This window comes from Castor canadensis, chromosome X (assembly GCF_047511655.1).
Source record: "Castor canadensis chromosome X, mCasCan1.hap1v2, whole genome shotgun sequence".
Lineage (NCBI taxonomy): Eukaryota > Metazoa > Chordata > Mammalia > Rodentia > Castoridae > Castor > Castor canadensis.
The window spans coordinates 97,764,960-97,784,353 of NC_133405.1; the positions used below are offsets into that span (position 1 = coordinate 97,764,960).

A 19,394-nucleotide genomic window follows, 5' to 3' on the forward strand; every position below is an offset into this window, starting at 1 on the left:
CTTTGACTGAAGCCCACTGTGATGCTGATTAAAATAACTAAGAAAGATAATACCCTTTTCTAACCACCACTGCAAAACCCAAGTATATAGCACAATGCTCCAGACCATTAGGGGTATAAATACTTTCTAACTGCTTAGGTTTGTGCCAATCAGGAAGTCAAGATACTCTATAAGGCCAGTTTGACATAAGAGAAAACAAAGAGCCTGGTAATTTTATCCCATATTATGGGTAACCCTGGGCTATAAAAGATGAGAAGAGATGATTCTGCATCAATCTCTCACTAAATGAAACCAGAAACAAACCCAAGAAGTATCACCGTCTTACTGGGTATAGGGGTCTCCCATAACTTACTACAAGCAGCTCAATTGCTTAGGAAGCAAACAAAAAATCTCTTCAGGGTTGAGGGTGCAGCTCAGTGGTAGTGTATATTTTGCATGTGCAAGGCCCTGGGTTCCCATGGACAAGCAAAAACACTATTTCTGCTAGCAGCTACCTCCAAACAATAAAGAAATTCACACTTCTGGGCTGAAGCAGTGGCTCAAGTAGAAGAGTGCCTGCCCAGGAGGTACAAAGCCCTGAGTTCACATCCCAGTACCACCACCAAAAAAAATGGAAATTCACACTTCTAATTTAAGAAGAGAGATAAATACCTGATTCCGTGCTCTCCTCTTCTGAGATGAGAAATGATTTCTGGAACCAGATTCAAATGCCCTAAACTTTCTGATGGTACTGAGGTTGGCTGAAACGGATATGTTGACAATGTTGGATGTGCTGGTTCCTGATTCAAGAGCATTGCTGAACACATGTGAGCTGCTCTCAACTTGAGGGATCAAGAAAGTATCCTCCTTATGGGCAGGATTCTGTTCCAAAAGCAATGGATATTTAAAGGATAACTGCTTCCCACCAGTGACTTCATCAGTCAAGACTAATAGTTCATCTGAGAGGGCTGCCTTATCAGTGTTGGTCTTCTTCTGAAAGGCTAATGGCTTTTGGAAAATGGCCTCTTTCTCAATTCTGGGCTTCTTCTGCAAGGTCAAGGGCTCCTTCAGGGTACCCTCTTTCTCAGTGTTGGACTTCTCTGGCAAGGTCAAAAGTTTCATGAAGTGAGCCTCTTTGTTAATGGTATGTTCCTTGAGGACAGATTCCTTTTTAACAGTGGAATTCCTCTGCAAGATCAATGGCTTCTTCCTAGTGCTGGACTTCTGCAAGGCCAAAGGCTTTGCAGAACCTTCAGGGTTCTTCAGGGTAACCGTGTTCTTAATGCTGGGATACACCTGCAAGGCCAATGGCTGCTTAATAAGGGACTCATCATTGGTGGTTTCCTCACACAAAGCCAACTGCTTCTTTGAAAGGAAATCTAGACATTGAAAAGTGGACTTCTTTAAAGATAATTGTTTCTCTGGGTTTGTTGCTGCCTCAGTGGAGGGCTCTTTCTTGCAAACTAAGAACTTTTTGAAAAGGAACTCCTCTTTGGTGGTGCTCTTCTCCTGCAAGGTCAATAGCTTTTTTGAGGTGTCATTGTTGTTTTCAGCCTCCTTTTGCAAGCCTAAGTCCTTCAGGAAATGGGACACATCATCACTGGCAAGCTTCTCGCTCAAAGAAAATTGTTCCTTAAAGAAGAATTCTTCCTCAATGGTAGGCTTCTCCTTCAAAGTCCCTGGTTCTTTACTGTATGTTTCTACTTTGGTGATGGTCTTCTCCTGCAAGGCCAATGACTTCTCTGAGAGGGACATCCCCTGCAGAGTACTGTGCTTCTCTTTCAATGAAGATGGCTCCTGGAAGAGGAACTCCTCTTCAGTTGTAGGCTTCTTTCTAAATGGCACTGGCTCCATAACAAATGAATCCTTAACTTCACCACTTATTTCCTGACAGTCTGACAGCTCTTGCCAGAAGGGCACTGCCTGAGTAGTATACTTTTTCTTCTTCAATAACACATTTTCTTCTTTAAAGGACAATGACTCCTTAGAAGGTGACTTCTCTCCAAAGGCAACTATCTGCAATACTGGTGGCTTTAAGTAGGACACTGTCCCTTGAGTGGTACACTTCAGCTTTTTTAAAGGCAAAAGCTTCTCGGTGGGGCTTGCCTCCTCAATGATACACTGCTTCTTAAAAGCCAAAGCATCCTGAAAATGTGACTTCTCCTCAGTGGGAGACTTTTGCAGGACTAAGTTCTTAAAGGTGAACACTTGCTCTGGAGTAGTACACTTCTCTTGAAATGCAGATGAGCCCTGGAAAAGCAAATCCTTCTCAGTGGTAGATTTCTTGAAGGACAGTGGCTCCTTAGTGAGTGACTTGTCTCCAGAGGTGACTGTGTGCAATAATAGTGGCCTAAAGTGGGAGCTCTTCCCCAAAGTGTTACACTTCTTTATTAAAAGTGATGGCTTCTCCATGGTAATATGCTGCTTCTTACAGGTAACTAGCTCCATGCATAAGTTATCTTCACTGTTCATATTCTCCCATGATGCCCATTTCCTCTTCAAGATGCCCACCTCCTCCCTTTGGATGTTATTCTTCTCTTTCAATGAAGATGGCTCTTTGAACCAAGACTCCCCCTGAATGGTAGGATTCTTTTCAAAGAACGATGGCTCTGTAATGAGGGACTTCTCTTCAGAGGTGACCTCCTGCAATACTAGTGACTTCTTCAAGCAGTACCTCTTTACCTCAGTAATGCCCTTTTTCCCCTCAGTAGTACATTTCTCCTTTAAAAATAATTGCTTTGTGATGAGGGTTGCTTCCTTGGTGGTAGGCTTCTTCTTAAAAGCTAATGATTGCTTAAAGAGAGAATCCTCTTCAAAGTTGATCTTCTCCTGCAGGGCCAATGATTTCTTCAAAACGGACACCTCTTGCTCAGTGGTGTACTTTTCTTGCAATGCAGGTGGCTTCCAAAAAGGATACTCCTCAGTAGGCTTTGTCTTAAAGGATAAAGGCACCTTAGTAAGTGACTTCTCTTCAGAGGTAATCTTCTGTAATACTAGTGGCTTCACCATGTAGGAACTCTTTCCCTGAGGGGTACACTTCTTCTTTAAAGATAGTATCTTCTTAGTGAGAGATGACTCCTCAGTTTTAGGCTTCTTCCCAAAAGTCACTGGCTCTATACCAAACTCATTTTCATTGTCAGTCTCCTCCTGCAAGGGTAGTGACTTCTCCAATAGGGACAATTCCCCATGATTTGTGCACTGCTTTAATGCCTTCTTGATGAGGGTTGTCTCCTGAACAGCAGGTTCTTCTCTTAAAACTGATAGCTTTTCAAAGATACATGCTTCCTCAGTGGGTGGTGTTTTGGATTTGGTGGAAATATCTAGAACAGGCAGTTTCTCCATAATGTTTGGCACCAAGCTGGTAGAGACCACTACTGGTGAGACTTCCAACTTATCCCTGCAAATAAAACAATTTCTGGTTAAGAAGAATGTAGTTCCACAGGAGGCAGAACAGTACTGCAAGGGGGAGGTGTAAGTGGAAACTATTCCAGGAATGAGGGGAAGGAGGGGATAAAGGAGAGTGGTGGAGGGAGTAAATTCAAGTATGATATATTTGATATATTGTAAGAACTTTTGTGAATTCCACAGTGTCCCCACCACCACCACCTAGCACAACAATAGAAAAAGAAGAATGTAGTTTCAGATAGGTTTAGAAATAAAAATAGTGAGAGGTCTCAACAATCCACTTTCATCAACAGACAAAACATTCAGACAAAAAATTAACAAAAATATCCTAGAACTAAACAATACCATGGATGAAAAGGACTTAACAGCAGAGAGGTCCATTTAAAAATACTTCTGCATAATTGTATATTTTCTATAAGTCATTTTGTTTGCAAAATGGAATATGTTTTAGATGACTCAAAACCACATACAGGCATGCAAAGGAAAGTCACTAGACTGAAGAGACAGCCAACAGAATGGGAAAAAAATCCTTTCCAGCTACACATCTGACAAGAGATTAATAGGTAGACTATACAAGGAGCTCAAAAAACTAAGCCTGAAAAGAATCAACAACCCAATGAATAAATGGGCAAATTAAATAAACAGATAATTCCCCAAAGAAGAAGTCCAAGTGGCCAATAAATGCATGAAGAAATGCTCAACATCCTTGACTATAAAGGAAATGCAAATCAAAATGACAATGAGATTTAACCTCACTCCAATCAGAATGGCTATCATAAATAACACAAGCAACAAAAATACTGGCAAGGAAATGGGGAAAAAGGGAATCTTATATAATGTTTGTGGGAATGTAAATTAGTACAACCATTATGAAAAGCACTATGGTGGCTCCTTCAACAACTAAAAATAGAGCTAGCATACGATTCAGTGATACCATTCCTAGGCATTTACCTGAAGGAATATAAGCCAAGATACAATAGAGCCACTTTCACTCTCATGTTTATTACAGTACTATTCACAATAACCAAGCTATGGAAACAGCCCAGATGCCCTACAACTGATGAATGGATTAATATAATGTGGTATATATACACAATGAAGTATTATTCAACCATAAAGAAGAATGAAATTATGCTGATTGCAGGTAAATGGATGGAACTGGCGATCATCATGTTAAGCAAAGTAAACCAGGCTCAGAAGGACAAGGTCACATGTACATGTTTTCCTCATATGTGGAGGCCAGACATAAAAGATAAATGTATACATAAACATATGGCCTAAAAAGATCATGTATATATATGATCTTATATACAAACATACATTACATATTATATATATATACAATGTACATATGCATATATATAATATGTATGTATGTGTATATATTATATACACATATTATATATATGTACATATTATATGTATGTATATATATACACATACGTATAGAGACACAATATGTATGTATGTGCATATATAACATATACACATACATACATATAATACATATATACACACACACACACACACACACACACATATATATATATTGAGAGAGAGAGAGAGAGAATGAGAACATGATTGTCTGTCTGAGGGGACTTCAGGGAGGTGGGAGAGGAAAAGAGAATAATAATGAATAAAATTGAAATATATTGCATCTATACATGAAGGTAGTATAACAAAATGCCACCCTGAAAGCTGTTGAATCGTAGGGGAGCAAAGTGATACAGAAAAAGCAAAAGAGGGGGTTAATCTAATTAAAGAAAGAAATATACATGTGTGAAATACCAAGATAAAACGTCCCTGAACAACCAATATATACTTTAAAAATGAAGGACGGGAAGGTAAAACAGGTCCTGTCTGGGATGGATGCCAATGGGGGAGGGAGGGTAAATGCAGAGGGTGAAGGAGGGCGAATATGGTCTATGTACTTTGTATGCATATATGAAAATGAAACCTGTTGAAATCGTTTTAAGTAAGGAGGGAGAGTGATGATGGGAGGAACCTAACCAAGGTACATTGTAAGCATATATGGAAATGTCACAATGAAACTCACAGTACAACTCATATATGCTAATAAAATGTTTTTAAAAATTAAGGACAGGAAGGTAAAATAGGTCCTGTCTGGGGGTGGGGACCAGTGGGGGGGAGGGTAAAAGGGGAGGGTAAAAGGAGAGGGTGAAGGAAGGTGAATAGGGTGGATGTGCTTTGTATATGTGTATGACGATAGAACAACAAAACATGTTGAAAATGTTCTAAGAGGTGGACAGAGAGAATGATGGAGGGGCTGAATCTAGTAAAGATACATTGTAAGCAAATATGTAAATGTCACAATGAAACCCCCCTGCACAACTAATATATGCTAATAAAAATGTAAAACAAAACCAAAAACAAAAAGGAAGAAAGTAGTTCCTAGAGACCCCACCTACCATCTCATTCTGTTGCTACACTAACTAAGGGCATGGAAAGGGAAAGGGCTTCATCCCTAAGAGGCAGAGTAAAAGGTTAAAAAAAAAACGGGATGGGGGAAGAGCATGGTAAATCAAGCAAACGGTATACTGTATAGATTCTATGCCTAGGTCCCTACACTCTTCTACAATATTTCCCCTGAAATCTATTTTGTTTTCTCAATATTATCTATTACCTTTACTATATACAAAGGTTTCTATTATAATACTTTCACATCATATGAGTTATCTGCTTATGCATCAATCTCCCTTACTAGCTGCATTTATTCATCTTTGTTTATCAACACCAGGAATTGGATAAAAACTCAGGTTGAAAATAATATTATTTGAAAGCTAATAAGATAGGCAAGCTGGTCACTAACTTAATTGGTGGCATCTAACCATATTCCTTGCACCAAGGCTCTATATGATATGCTTTTCCAATGAAGGGACTAAAAAGACCAAAACAGAATGTGTCATGTGTGTCAGATGCAAATCTTTGTTTTGAATAGTATTTCAAGATCAATTAGTGTGACTAACCTAGTGTGACCAGATCACTGGAAGACTATACGTCAGAATAAGGAGAGAAATGAAGGCAAATAAAATCACTGAACAGTAGTATTTAGTGCCTCCAAAAACCAGATATCATATGATTCAATTTATATGAAACCTCCAGAATGGGGTGGGGGAGGAGAAAGAAACTGGGAAAGGAAAGGCACTCCTAACACATATGAGGGTTTCTATTTTTTGTTTGCTTGTTTGTTTGTTTGTTTTGAGACAGGATATTGTTATATATCCCAGGCTGGCCTTGAACTCACTATGTATCTCAGTCTCCCAAGTGCTGAGATTATAGGCATGCACCACCACACTCAGCAATATGAGTTTCTTTTGAAGGTGTTGAAAAATTCTAAAATTTGATAGTGGTGATGAATATACGACTCTAGGAATGTAATGAAAACCAGAGTTATAAAAGTAAATAAGTCAAATTCAAATTAAGTACCTCAAAATGCTTTGCTTGACAAGACAGGTCCTTCCTGATAAGAACTTTTAGAGGTGGTCTTCTGATAGTATAATTATGATAAGGACATGCACTCTGTCTAGAGCTACCCTGCTTATATTCAAATCCTGATTCCTTCTTTAACAGCCTAGGTAACCTTGGGCAAGTTAACTCTGTACTTCAGTTTTTCTACTTATAAAACAAGGATCAAAATAATGTCTCCTTCATAAGTGTGCTGTGAGGATTTAACAAATGAATATGCTTAACAATAAAAATAAAGAAATGTTAGGAATAACATGAATAAATTAGATGATTTAGAAGAAATAAACAACTTTCTAGGAAGACACAAACTACCAAAACTCATTCAAGAAAAATATTAAAATCCAAGTAGACCTATAACACGTAAAGGAACTGATTAATAATCAAAAAACTATCCACAAACAAAAGTCCAGGCTCTTCACAGGTGAATTCTACCAAATATTTAAAGAACAATTAATGTTAGTTCTTTAGGAACTCTCCCAAGAAAAAGAAAACATGGGAACGTTTTCCAACTTACTCTTTATACTATTTTGATTCCAAAACAGCACTGACAAGAAAATCACAAACCAATACTTCTATGGATATAGAAGCAAAAATTCCTCAACAAAATACTAGCAAACCAAATCCAGAAAAATATAAAAGGTTTATATACCATAATCAAGTGGGATTTATCTCAGAAATACAAAGTTAATTTAACTTCCAAAACTCAGTTCGTATACTACCCTACATCAATAGAACAAAAACAAAACCATGTGACCATTATCGATAAATTCAGAAAAATCATTTGACAAAATAACAAAAAATCATCTTTCATGATGAAAAAGCACCCAACAACCTAGGAACAGAAATAAGATGTTTTTAAAAAAAGAACCCAACGTTAATATCATACTTAATGGTGACAGAATAATGCCTCCCTGTCCCCTAAGATCAGGGAAAACAAAAGGATACCCAATTCTTGACATTTCAACACAGAACTGTAGGTTCTAGCTAGGGCAATTAGGTAAGAAAATTTTATTTAGCCCTATTGGAAAGGGTTAAGTAAAATTATCTGTATTAGCAGGTGACATGATCTTGGGTATTTGTGGTGTTGGAGTTTGAACTCAGAGACTTGCACATGTTAGGCAGGTGCTCTACATGTGAGCCACACCCCCAACACAACAGATGACGTGATTTTGATAGGAGAAAATCCCATGGAATCCACACAAAACTGTAAAGAGACAGATTAGTAACAGAATGAGAAAGACTCCAGGATACAAGATCAATATACAAAAATCAAATGTATTTTTATATGCTTACAGCAAACAATCTGAAAATGTAATTAAGAAAACAATTCCAAGTCAGGTGCAGTGGCTCATACTTGTAATCCTAGCTACTTGGAAGGCAAAGATCAGGAGGACCATGGTTCAAGGCCAGCCCAGGCAAAAGGTCAACAAGACCCCATGTCTCAATCAATAAAAGTTGGGTGTGATGGCATGCAGCTGTCATCCCAGCTATGTAGGAAGCATAAATAGAAGGGTCATTGTCCAGGCAAACCCAGATATAAATACAAGACATTATTCAGAAAATACCTAAAACAAAAAGGGCTGGGGGTATGACTCAAATGGTAAAGTACCTGCCTAGCAAGCACGGATCCCTGGGTTCAACGCCCAGTACTGCTACAATAAATAAATAAATAAAAAAAAGTCTTCACTTTGAAAACAACAAAAAGTTTAAAAAAATTAAAGATTTAAGTAACAGAAAGATATCACATATTTATGGATTAGAAGACTTAGTATTGTTAGGTAGGAAATACTTTCCAAGTTGATTTATAGATTCAAGACAATTTCTACAAAATCCCAGCTGATTTAATTTGTATAACTTGACAAACTGATCCTAAAATTTATATGAAATTACAAAGAACCCAAAATAGCTAAAACAATCTTGAGAATACGAAGGTTTGTAGTAGTCATACTTCCCAATTTCAAAACACATTACAAAGCTACACTAATCAAGACAGTGCAGTACTGGCATAATGAGAGTTCAGATAATAAACCTGCATATATAGTTAATTGATTTTTGACAAGGATACCAAGACAATTAAGGAGAGAAAGATTAGTCTTCTCAATGATACTAGGAAAACTGGACATTCACATGCAAAACAATGAAGTTAGACCCCTAGCGAACAACAAACAACAAAAATTACTCAAAGTAGACTTTTTAAAAGCCTAAGTTAAGAGCAGACAATTTAAAACTTCTACAAGAAAACAAGTATAAATCCTCATAGCCTTTTGGCAATGGTTTCTTAGATAAGACATAAAAAGCTTAAGCAACAAAAAGTAAATAAGTTGGACTTTGTCAAAATTAAAAACTTTTTTTTCTTCAAAGAACATCATCAACAAAGTGAAAATATAATCCATAGAATGGATGAAAATATTTGAAACTCATGTCTGATCAAGGACTTGTATAGAATATACAAAAACTCTTTCAACCTAAAAATAAAAAGACCAGTAACTCAATTGTCAAACAAGCAAATGATCTGAATGACATTCCTTCAAGGAAGATACAGTGCAGCCACTGTGGAATGGAACTTGGCAGTTCCTCAATATGCTCAATATAGAATTACCATATGATTCAGTAACCACGCTCCTAGTTATAAATGCAAAAGAACAAAAAACAGGGTTTTAGCACTACCTACAACAACCAAAGGGTTAAAACAACTCAAATGTCCAACTGATTAATTCATAAATACATGGTATTATTTAGCAATAGAAAAAAATGAAGTACTGATACCTGCTACAATATGGATGAACCTTGGAGAAGTCAAAGCCAAAGAAACAAGACACACAAAAACCACATTGCATAATTTAATTTCTATGAAATGTCCATCAGAAGGAAATCTACAGAGACAAAAAGTAGATCCCAGTTGCCTAGAGCTGAGAAGATGGGGAGATTGAAAAGTGATAGCTAAACATACAGGGTTTCTTTGGGGTTAATAAAAATACTAATTCTGCACACAGAAAGTGAAACCCAACATAACCATGAAAGGGCAGGCAGCATCAAAATACAGGAAAAGAAAAAGCAAGAAAGTAGAGAGTAACCTCAATTTAGGTACACACAATCAAACCTTCAAACAAGTAAGAAAACTAAATAATAGGAATCACCACATACCTATCAGTACTAACACTTAATGTTAATGGACTTAATTACCCCATCAAAAGGCACTGTTTGACGAAATGGATTAAAAAGGAAGATCCAACAATTTGTTGCTTACAGGAGACCCATCTCACCAACAGAAATCTCACCAACAGAAATAAGCATAGGCTTGGGATGAAAGGCTGGAAGAAGATTTACCAAGCCAATAGCCTCCGAAAACAGGCAGGAGTAGCAATACTTATCTTTGACAAAGTAGACTTCAAACCTACATTGATCAAACAAGATAAAGAAGGACATTCCAAACTAATAAAAGGGGAAATAGACCAAAAGGAAATTAACAATTATCAACCAATAAGCACCCAATGACAATGCACCCAATTTCATCAAACATACCCTGAAGGACCTAAAAGCATATAATAACTCCAACACAGTGGTCGTGGGAGACTTTAACACCCCATTATCATAAATAGATAGGTCATCCAAACAAAAAATCAATAAAGAAATCCTAGATCTAAAATATACCATAGATCAAAAGGACCTAGTTAATATCTACAGAACATTTCATCCAACTTCTACACAATATACTCTCTTCTCAGCAGCCCACGGAACCTTCTCCAAAATAGATCATATCCTAGGGCACAAAGCAAGCCTCAGCAAATATAAGAAAATAGAAATTATACCATGCATTCTATCTGATCACAATGCAATAAAACTAGAACTCAACAACAAAAATAAAGACAAAAACATGCAAACAGCTGGAAACTGAATGACGCATTGCTTAATGAACAATGGGTCATTGATGAAATAAAAGAGGAAATTAAAAAGTTCCCGGAAATCAATGAAAATGAAAACACAATCTACCGGAACCTATGGGACACAGCAAAGGCAGTCCTGAGAGGAAAGTTTATAGCCATGAATGCATATATTAAAAAGACTGAAAGATCCAAAATCAATGACCTAATGATACATCTCAAACTCCTAGAAAACAAGAACAAGCAAATCCCAAAACAAATAGAAGGAGAGAAATAATAAAAATAAGAGCTGAAATCAATGAAATGGAAATCAAAAAAACCACACAAAGAATTAAGAAACAAAAAACTTGGTTCTTTGAAAAAATAAACAAGATCGACAGACCCCTGGCAAACCTGACTAAAATGAGGGGAGAAAAAACCCAAATTAGTAGAATCAGGAATCCAAAAGGGGAGATAACAACAAACACCATGGAAGTGCAGGAAATCATCGGACTACTTCAAGAAACTACATTCAAATAAATTCGAAAATCTTAAAGAACTGGACATATTTATAGATACATATGATCATCCAAAACTGAACCAAAATGATATTAATCACCTGAATAGATCTATAACACAAAATGAAATTGAAGCAGCAATCAAGAGTCTCCCCAAAAAGAAAAGTCCAGGACCTGATGGACTCTCAGCTGAATTATATCAGACCTTTAAAAAAGAACTGATACCAACCTTCCTTAAACTGTTCCACGAAATACAAAGGGAAGGAAAACTGCCTAACACATTTTCTGAAGCCAGTAGTACACTTATCCCAAAACCAGGCAAAGACACCTCCAAAAAGGAGAACTATAGGCCAATCTCCTTAATGAACATTGATGCAAAAATCCTCAATAAAATAATGGCAAACCAAATTCAACAACACATCAAAAATATCATTCACCACAACCAAGTAGGCATCAGCCCAGGAATGCAGGGGTGGTTCAACACATGAAAATCAATAAACGTAATAAACCACATTAACAGAAGCAAAGACAAAAACCACTTGATCATTTTAATAGATGCAGAAAAAGCCTTTGATAAGATCAAACACAATGTCATGATAAAAGCTTTAAGAAAACTAGGAATGGAAGGAAAGTACCTCAACATTATAAAAGCTATATATGACAAACCTACAGCCAGCATTATACTTAACGGAGAAAAACTGAAACCATTCCCTCTAAAATCAGGAACGAGACAAGGACGCTCACTACCTCCACTCCTATTCAATATAGTACTGGAATTCTTAGCCACAGCAATTAGGCAAGAAGAAGGAATAAAAGGAATACAAACAGGTAAAGAAACTGTCAAAATATCCCTATTTGCAGACAACATGATCCTATACCTTAAAGACCCAAAACACTCTACTCAAATGCTCCTAGACAACATTAATAGCTACAGCAAGGTAGCAGGATATAAAATCAACGTAGAAAAATCAATAGCATTACTATACACTAATAATGAACAAACTGAAAAAGAATATATGAAAACAATTCCACTTACAATAGCCTCAAAAAAATCAAACACCTAGGTGTAAACCTAACAAAGCATGTGAATGACCTCTACAAGGAAAACTATAAACGTCTGAAGAAAGAGACTGAGGAAGACTATAGAAAGTGGAGAGATCTCCCATGCTCATGGATTGGTAGAATCAACATAGTAAAAATGTCGATACTCCCAAAAGTAATCTACATGTTTAATGCAATTCCCATCAAAATTCCAATGACATTCATTAAAGAGATTGAAAAATCTACCGTTAAATTTATATGGAAACACAAGAAGCCACGAATAGCCAAGGCAATACTCAGTCAAAGAACAATGCAGGAGGTATCACAATACCCGACTTCAAACTATATTACAAAGCAATAACAATAAAAACAGCACGGTACTGGCACAAAAACAGACATGAAGACCAGTGGAACCGAAGAGAGGACCCAGATATGAAGCCACACAACTATAACCAACTTGTCTTTGACAAAGGTGCTAAAAATATACGATGGAGAAAAGATAGCCTCTTCAACAAAAAGTGCTGGGAAAATTGGTTAGCAGTCTGCAAAAAACTGAAACTAGATCCATGTATATCACCCTATATCAATATTAACTCAAAATGGATCAAGGATCTTAGTATCAGACCCCAAACTCTAAAGTTGGTACAGAAAAGAGTGGAAATCCTCTGAAATTAATAGGTATAGGCAAGAAATTTCTCAATGTAACCCCAGCAGCACAGCAACTAAGAGACAGCATAGATACATGGGACTTCATAAAACTAAAAAGCTTCTGCTCAACAAAAGAAATGGTCTCTAAACTGAAGAGAACACCCACAGAGTGGGAGAAAATATTTGCCAGCTACACATCAGACAAAGGACTGATAACCAGAATATATAGGGAACTTAAAAAACTAAATTCTCCCCAAATTAATGAACCAATAGAGAAATGGGCAAGTGAACTAAACAGAACTTTCTCCAAAGAAGAAATTCAAATGGCCAAAAAACACATGAAAAAATGCTCACCATCTCTAGCAATAAAGGAAATGCAAATCAAAACCACACTAAGATTCCACCTTACCCCTGTTAGAATAGCCATCATCAACAACACCACCAACAACAGGTGTTGGCGAGGATGCGGGGGGAAAAGGAACCCTCTTACACTGTTGGTGGGAATGTAAACTAGTACAACCACTCTGGAAAAAAATTCGGAGGCTACTTAAAAAGCTAAACATTGATCTACCATATGATCCAGCAATACCACTCTTGGGGATATACCCAAAAGACTGTGACACAGGTTACTCCAGAGGCACCTGCACACCCATGTTTATTGCAGCACTATTCACAATAGCCAAGTTATGGAAACAGCCAAGATGCCCCACTACTGACGAATGGATCAAGAAAATGTGGTATCTATACACAATGGAATTTTATGCAGCCATGAAGAAGAACAAAATGTTATCACTTGCTGGTAAATGGATGGAATTGGAGAACATCATTCTGAGTGAGGTTAGCCTGTCCCAAAAGACCAAAAATCATATGTTCTCCCTCATATGCGGACATTAGATCAAGGACAAACACAACAAGGAGATTGGACTTTGATCACAAGATAAAAACAAGAGCACACAAGGGAGATATGAGGATAGGTAAGATACCTAAAATCTAGCTAGCATTTGTTGCCCTCAATGCAGAGAAACTAAAGCAGATACCTTAAAAGCAACTGAGGCCAATAGGAGAAGGGGACCAGGAACTACAGAAAAGGTTAGATCAAGAAGAATTAACCTGGAAGGTAAAACACATGCACAGGAAATCAATGTGAGTCAACTCCCTGTATGGCTATCCTTATCTCAACTGGTAAAAACCCTTGGTCCTTCCTATTATTGCTTATATGTTCTCTTCAACAAAATTAGAGATAAGGGCAAAATAGTTTCTGCTGGGTATCAAGGGGATGGGGGAGAGGGAGGGGGTAGGGTGGGTGGTAAGGGAGGGGGTGGGAGGAGTGGGGAGAAATGACCCAAACATTGTAGCAAATATGAATAAAAAAAAAAGAAGAATTAACTTAGAAGGTAATACACATGCACAGGAAATCAATGTGAGCCAACTCCCTGTATAGCTATCCTTATCTCAACTGGTAAAAACCCTTGGTCCTTCCAATTATTGCTTATATTCTCTCTTAAACAAAATTAGAGATAAGGGCAAAATAGTTTCTGCCGGGTAGCAACGGGTAAAGGGTGGTAAGGAAGGGAGAGGGGTAGGGGGTTTAAGGGTGGGGATGGGGGGAGGCATGACCCAAACACTGTATGCACATATGAATAAAATAAAAATTAAAAAAAAGAAAATATTATAAAATTGTGATAGCTGCGTAACTGTGAATGTACAAAAACCTGTGAATTATATACAATTAGTGGCTGAATTGTATGGTGTGTGAATTGTATATCAGTAAAACTGTTAATGAAAAAGATTTAGAATGATGTGTGATTATAGTGAACTCTCAATAAATGGTAACTATTACTAGTTCTAGTACTATTTCACAAACCTGAATGAAGGGAAGAATGATTGTGGCATTAGTGATAGCTTCCCTGCTAAAATCAGAACAATGAAAGAAATTCAAAAGAAATTCAAAAGGAGATAGCAAAGGAAATTAAGGTAAAATATGTGTGCAAACCTCCAGGATCCCATTTCGGTTAGAAACCAAGAAGAGATGCCCTTTGCCGGTACCTCCTGCCTGTAATCCTAGCTTCTCAGGAGGTAGAGATCAGAAGGATCACGGTTCATAGCCAGCCCGGGCAAATAGTTAGAAAGAGACCCTATATCGAAAAAACCCATCACAAAAAAAAGGGCTGGTGGAGTGGCTCAAGGTGCAGCCCTTGCAAACCCCAGTAGCACCAAAAAAAAAAAAAAAAAAAAAAACAAAGAAACCAAGAAGAGATAAATGCTAACCTTCTGGTTTGACTTCTTTCTGCTGGGTAAATAGCAGAAATCTGTGGACCCTGCAGATTAATTTTCTGGAGTTTCCAATCTTTTTACCTTATCCCTGCCATAAGTATCTAATCTATTCAACTGCAGATTGGTCAATCCCTGAAGAAATAATTCCCATTAGAATATGAAGAGAATAAGGTCTTACTCCACTTTCTAAGTCTTCTTCCAGTAAAAGTTTTCCTAAGAGTAAATTTTTCCAATCCTAGATGGGAATGCTCAGCTCTACTTACAGAACATGTGAACACTTACCCATAACAGCTGGAAGACACAAGTTTTTTGGCCCATGGAAATAGTAATTTCTCTCTAGAAACAAGGGACAAACCCCCAAAGTCTAATGGGATAAGCAGACTCCTATGCTATCAGCCAGTTGCTGAGACCCTGAAAAGTTAAGCTGCCTCCATATTCCCACGTACAGAAGTAGTTCAACAAGGACTGAATTACTAAAAGAGAAAAAAGAAGAAAATAAAAATTATGGGCAAATTCCTCAATGACAACAGCTCTTTCAATATGCACACATATACATACCAGGAAGAAGAAAGAGAGAGAAGAGCCTTGTAATTCTTCAGTAACCACTTTTGGGCCCACCTTAGCACTCAGGGTTAATGTAGTAGTCACCACTGTGGCTCACTAAATACATTCTTAATGAGGATAAAATGATGTTACAGACTCTCCTTTATCATCTAAAATAATACAATCTGAGTCCCCTCTTACTCACCTGTTTCTTTTCCTCCCATTGTTTTTGGCTGACTCAAGAGCATATGTGCTCCCGTTTATCCTCTTGGAAACATATTTTACAAACTCCTTATTGGCTTTCTTCTTGGACTGGACAGGTTGACTTTGAGAAGCCTACAAAATAAGAGGGGAAAAGGAGGCAAGAAAATGAAGGGAACCAAATATTACCCATCAGTGCTTCTTATAAGAAAGTTGTAACTCCCATCTCTACCCTGGACAGCTTATTTGGGTGCTCCCAGGAGTGACAATCCAAACATCACACAAACAGTATGGTACTGAGCCAACCAACCTCTGTGCAAGCTAGCAGCAAACTATCAGTACAGTAAGTACTGGTACATACCAGCTAAAATAGCAGCCCTAAGTGATTCCAAGAATGTAGCCAGGCATACTGGCTGGCAAATAACTGAAAAGATGCTTTGTTAACATCACATTCCACTTTGATTTCATAAGACATTCAGGGGTGGGGAAAAGGTAATATGTTGCCTGGGTGTACCAAGATCAACTAGCTTTTCAAGGCAGACTTCTAGTAACATTTTATCTATTATGTAACTATCCTATCTCATTGAGTAGTATTTATTTAACATGGGACTCTCAGGAATTCTACCACAGATTTAATCCTAACTAACTCTATTAAACACTAGGAGAAATCATGGAACTATGAATAATGTCCCTGAAAATAAATTTACAAGTCATACATATAAAATGAAACAAATGAGCCCAATTACATTTAAAATAAATACTATAATCACATTAAAGGAAAAAAAGAAAAGATAAAGACAAAAAACAACCAATATAAGTAACTTAAAAACACAGTAACTCTGGAACTCTTTTTGGTAGGTTTGTTTATGATAGAAGTATGGATGAGATAATTCTGAAACTCTTTTAGTTGTATTATAGTACTAATTAAATGTTTTGATGTTCTTGGGGACCAGGGTTCTCATTATAAAAGAAGGAACAAAGATGTATTACAAGAAAGAATCCTGTGTATTGGAACTGAAGCTGTGAAAATTCACGAATTCTTCAATATATGTGTGTAGGTATATATGTGAATATACATGCTTAAGTACACATGTGTGTGTATATATATATACACACACAGAGATATTTCACATGTATGAGGGTAGTTCATACACACACAGAGAAAGAAAGAGAGGGGGGAGGGGAGAATGGAGGGAGGGAGAGAGAGACAGAGAGAGATGAGAGACAGAGAGAGAGAGGAAAAATGAAGGGAAGATTTCCTATCTCTGCTAAAAGAGCCAGTAGCACACCTGGCACTAAGACCTTAATACAATTGCCACTGAAAGAAACCAGAACACTCAGGAGAAATGGTTGACTACAGGGCTGGGACATAGTAGATATAGTATGGGGACATAGTAGATATAGTATGAGCCTGAAACATTCTCTTAGAAAGAAAATACTAAAAAAATAAGAGCATTGCCACAACAACAAAGTAAAAGGGGCACCTACTGGAAAAATCTGTGTCAATTTTAGCACCAAAATAAAGAATAATTGTCAACACTGAACCACTGAAAACATAGGAATTAATGATCCAATACCAATTATAAACAAGCAGGGGAAAGGGAGAGCTCATGCTTATGGAAGAATGCAAGGGAAGACTAGTAAATGGGGATTGAGTGCTAGACTTGGAAAAATCATAATAAAGATTGATTTAGGCAAAAATCATAAATGGTTGCTAAATCTAGGTGGTATTTTGATGAAGAGGTTATTTACAAGCTCTTAAGAGTATGTCCTACAGACTACTAATTATATACAAGAAGGAAAAAATAAATAGTAATATACACTGGAGAAACTAGGCAACATCTTGACCAGGTGATCAAAATTGGTCCCTTCCAGTGAGGGACCAATCAATACCATATGCCTCCAGATGTGATACTTTGAGAAGGACAGAACACCCCATACATAGTATTCTAATGAAGAAATGTATAACATCAATCTAATAATCATGAGAAAAAAATCAGACAAATACAAAATGAGAACTGTTCCATTTTAAAGAGGGGAAGCTGGATAAGACTATCAAAGAACAACAACAATGAAAGGCTATGGAAATGTTCCAGATAAAGTGGTTAAAAGGACAAGGCAAGTAAACATAATACATAATCCTAGACTGGATCCATTGTAAGAGACAGAAAATGCTATCATGACATAGTAAGGTCAACTAACAAAACTGGAATATGAATGATTACATAAAGTCCTATATCAATGTAAATTTATAACTATACTGTTACATAATGTATAATGTATACAATGTATTTTTATTTATGTAAACTGATAACTGTAGTTATATATGACAATTTCCCTATTCTTAGGAAATATACACTGAAATACTTACAGGTAAAGCACCTTGATGTATGTAAACAAACGATAAAGCAAATGGGATGAAATATTAATAAGTAATCTAGATAAATGGTACAGGGTGTACATTGCACTACTTTTTATTTTGCAACACTTTACAAATTTGAATTTATTTCTAAATGAAATGTAGAAAGTGGGTGTGCTTTTTGAATCATCAGATCATAATTATAATAACCCAATAGAGAATTCTTTTTTAAGATCTCAAGTCTTCAAAGAACTTTGCAGTTTTCATTTTAACTTCACTTAAAGTTTTACAAACTCTGTATCTGTGTAATCAAAATTTGGAATGGAAAAAGAGGTGCATTCTCGGCAGGAGAGAAATAGAGACCCTAATCCCCTTGGTGAAACTCTTTACTTGCCATTTGTGCAGATTCAGAGCACTTATATTTTCAGGCCTGAGCTCAAGGGGACCTTTACCTGTACTTCCCCATAATATGAAATAAGAGGACAGAGAAGAAAATCCAATGAACACGAAACCATTTAGGTTCATGGCCTTATCTCCTTGTCTCGGAGCTTAGTATCAACCTTACATTATCTAAATCCCTTCCCATGCTAGAAATTATAATGGAGAAGAAAAGAAAAACTCACAACAGATTAATTGAAACAGATTAACTCTTTTTGTCAGGACAGGACACAGAGACCTAGTAATACTGACCAGAAGAAGCAAATCATTTAGGGAATCCCTAAAATTCAGAGAGTAAGGACTCCTGAACCCTTAAAAAGGTGACAACAGACACCTGCAGACCCTATATCCTAGCAATGGCTTTAGGTACATAAAAATGATGAAGCTTTCTGTGGAAAGAACCAAAGGCCAATCAAGGTGACAAAAGTGAATCTTTAGAACTTGAATGCAAAAGAGAAATGGGTTTTTTGAGTTGCTAAAAAGCTAGAGGCAAAGATACTGCCCAGGCATGCCTCACTCTACACCCTTGCTCCTTATGAGGCATAGCCAAAAAGATACTGAATTTGGTTGGAGAACCAGGAGAGACCTGGATCTCTGCATGGACTTCCTATTATTGGATAGTTCATTTGCAACTGTTATTTC

At 37.0% G+C, this 19,394-nt stretch overlaps 1 protein-coding gene across 3 annotated transcripts in view; it reads right to left on the bottom strand.

Moving 5' to 3' along the window:
• Nucleotides 1-19,394, bottom strand: part of Ccnb3 (cyclin B3) — a 73,926-nt gene that overhangs the window by 24,725 nt on the left and 29,807 nt on the right. For all 3 annotated transcript variants that reach the window (XM_074062617.1, XM_074062619.1, XM_074062616.1), the window contains exons 4-5: nt 15,960-16,090; nt 652-3,376 (exon numbers count right to left, since the gene is read on the bottom strand). In XM_074062617.1, coding sequence (XP_073918718.1) covers nt 652-3,376; nt 15,960-16,090 — 2,856 coding nt within the window. The remainder of the gene's footprint in view (nt 1-651; nt 3,377-15,959; nt 16,091-19,394) is intronic.